The sequence below is a fragment of the Microtus pennsylvanicus genome, chromosome 15, assembly GCF_037038515.1.
Source record: "Microtus pennsylvanicus isolate mMicPen1 chromosome 15, mMicPen1.hap1, whole genome shotgun sequence".
NCBI classification, from domain to species: Eukaryota; Metazoa; Chordata; class Mammalia; order Rodentia; family Cricetidae; genus Microtus; species Microtus pennsylvanicus.
The window spans coordinates 50,227,455-50,230,314 of record NC_134593.1 but is presented as its reverse complement, the minus strand read 5'-3'; the positions used below and the strand labels follow the sequence as shown (position 1 = coordinate 50,230,314).

General features: G+C 35.5%; 1 protein-coding gene across 1 annotated transcript; it reads right to left on the bottom strand.

Annotated features, from left to right (window-relative positions):
• Positions 1-699: 699 nt before the first annotated feature.
• On the bottom strand, positions 700-1,524 carry LOC142835569 (uncharacterized). Its single transcript, XM_075949125.1, has one exon. It carries the CDS (start codon positions 1,522-1,524, stop codon positions 700-702), a length of 825 nt encoding a protein of 274 aa, XP_075805240.1.
• Positions 1,525-2,860: the final 1,336 nt, after the last annotated feature.

Below are 2,860 nucleotides of genomic sequence, written 5' to 3'. Positions count from 1 at the left end.
AGTAAAAGTATTTAAATGTGGGGAAACTGAACATTAATACCCTTTGTACTAACACAAAACTTAAATTCTTTAGCATGATAAGTAAAATTCTTTACTCGACATGAATTTAGTATAAAGAGGAAGAAAAATATTCTTTAATATAGAAATTATACACATTTTTATTGCTTACCCATCCTTTAATTTGTAAATTAAAATTGAAAAATATTGCCGCTTTGTCTCTGGAGACAAGGTCTGATGTAACCCAGGACAGCTTTGAAATCACTATGCAGTAGGCAAGGACAACCTTGAACCCTGATCCTTCATTTTCCCCAATTGCTGGGATTACAGATAGGCATGGCTCATCCAGGAGAAGCTCCAAAGCCACAGAGAAACTCTGTTTCAAAAAACAAACCAAACTAAACCAAAAAAATTTTTATAACTTGCTATAAGTTGCTTACAATGGAATTTTGATATTCATCAAAATTCTCTCAACGGACCAATCTGATTTGTACATTAAATGTTTAATACTATCAGCAATTATCTGTAATTCAGAGAAAACCAAGGAACCAAATATTTTTGTTCAATTCTCAGTTTTTTATTTAGTTTCCAGGATCAAATATCGAGCTCTTTAATGTTTGAGGCTCCTGACGATGATGTATGTATCTCCTTCGAATTCTAGTTGTATGTTCCGGAATGACGATGATGGCCTGGGCTTTGTTCTTACATTCTTAGGTCACACTTCTCTGGGTCATCTCTGTGTATTCGCCCTGGGAGGTTGTTTGTGATCTTCCCCTGAAGAATATTATTCCACTCTTGCAGGATCTTCGCCTCTTCCTGCAGGGCGATTTCCTCATCCTGTAGAGCCCCATGTTCTTCTCTCAGTGCCTTGTTCTCCTCCCGAAGAGCCTGCTCTTCCTGCCACAAGGCCTGCTCTTCCATCTCCAGAGCAGCTCCCTCCTTTTTCAGCACCTCCTCCAGCTCTGCAGACACTTCATCCCTCATCAGAGCTTTCTCTGCCATTCTGAGAGCCCTCTCCTGGTGCTGGAGAGCCTTGGTCTCTTCATGCAGGGATTTGATCTCCTCATGGAGAGCCTTTGCCTCATTCTGGAATGCTTTCTCCTGCTGCCTGAGAGCTGTGATCTGAGCCTCCATGGCTCGGTTCTGTGGCCAGTAAGACTTACTTTCTGTGTTCAAGGCACTGAGTTCTTCATCGGAGAGTTTTGGACTCTCTAAAATCAACCTTTTCACTTTCCGGAGTAGCTGGTTCTGTTGCCTTAGGATACGATTTCTTTCCCTGATGAATTGGTTGTCCATTCGAAATGTTTTATTTTCTCTTCCTAAGGCTTTGTTTTCCCCCCAGAGGAATTTGTTGTCTGTTCTCAGAGCCTTGTTTTCATCTCTCAATGCCTTATTTTCTCTACAGAGGTTTTTTTCCACATCATGAGATTTACGCTTGAGTTTACTTTGATCTCGGGTACAAGAGAAACAAGAAAACAATCGCAGTATTTTCCCTTTATGTATTCGATTGGATCCAGAGACATCCATTGCCTGTCTGTTCACTACTGATAATCCCAAGAGAAAATGTCCTAAATCTGTTCATGCAGTCTTGGCTGTCTGTTGACTTCTTAGTGGGCAATAGAGTAGTTATCTGTTCAAAGCTCAGCCAGGTGCGCTGAAGGAGAGAAAATGACGGGAGAGACAAAATTAGACCCACTATTAGGTTGAGCTCACTAAAACTATAGTTAATTCTAAACAGATTAATTAGAAATTAATCACTTTATTCTATGTAAGACATTACATTGAACAAGAGTAATGAATTGAAATGTCTGTGTTCACAAGCTAAGCGGATTTTTAACCATTATTAGTGTTTTATATTATTACCTATTAGCTATACTAATTAATTGTCTTTAAATGCAATGACTGCTAGTATGGGAGCTTACTATTCCTTCAAGAATGTTTCTATTGGAATAACATCCAGTAAAAAAGAAAAGAAAAGGATGGAGAAGACACTGAAGATATTTTAAGGCCATATGCACTAATGGTTACAGCACTTAATTAACTTAAAAGGAGAAATTAAAGTTTGGGCACCCAGCCTTACTTACATTGCTGTGTTCTCTAAGTGACTTGTAAGCCCAGTTTCTGTTAGTAAAAGACAACAAATAATCAACATTTTATGTCATGTATAGTGATGTCACTGTTAACTCTAGTAAAGTCATTGGCCACACATGTTTTCTTTGGCTTGTATGTATTTTAGGAAAACTAAGAAACTTATATTTGATGTATTTGTTATTAAATTCATGTATATATAGTGATAGCTTGCATATTAGTTATTAAAATTTATTTTAACCTAATGCTTGTCATGATTAGACAAGTAATATTTTTTTTTACTGGCAAGTATTTGTATCACATTATTTATAAGTAGTAAACAACTTTATTAGTTGAGGATATGTTAAAATTTAAGATCATTGTTTAATAATCTGAGTGAGGTAAATTTATATGTTAGGTATACCTGTTAAAATTTTAATTCTGGAAATCCTATTGAACACAAGTATTACCATGGAATGATGTTTCAATTTGTATTTATTACTGTTATAGTATTTTCAGAACAGAAACGTAGAGTGATGAACAGTGTATTACTATTTTATATGACAGAGAGACTACATTTTAATTCTTTAGAAACTTCTCATTGTATTTATATTTATACCTTAAACCTTTACATAAAACACACTAAGCCCAAACCACCATATCCACACTTGAATAAAGATTTGCCAATTTATTTTAGCAGAATCAATAGTAATTTTTTTGTGATTAACAGGATTGAAAAATATTTATACCTCTGGTATTTTCATACTATCTAATTTAATACAGAGAGCAACTGAAA

Coding starts and splice junctions, on each gene's coding strand:
- LOC142835569 (XM_075949125.1), bottom strand. CDS start 1,524: ATGGATGTCTCTGGATCCAATCGAATACATAAAGGGAAAATACTGCGA.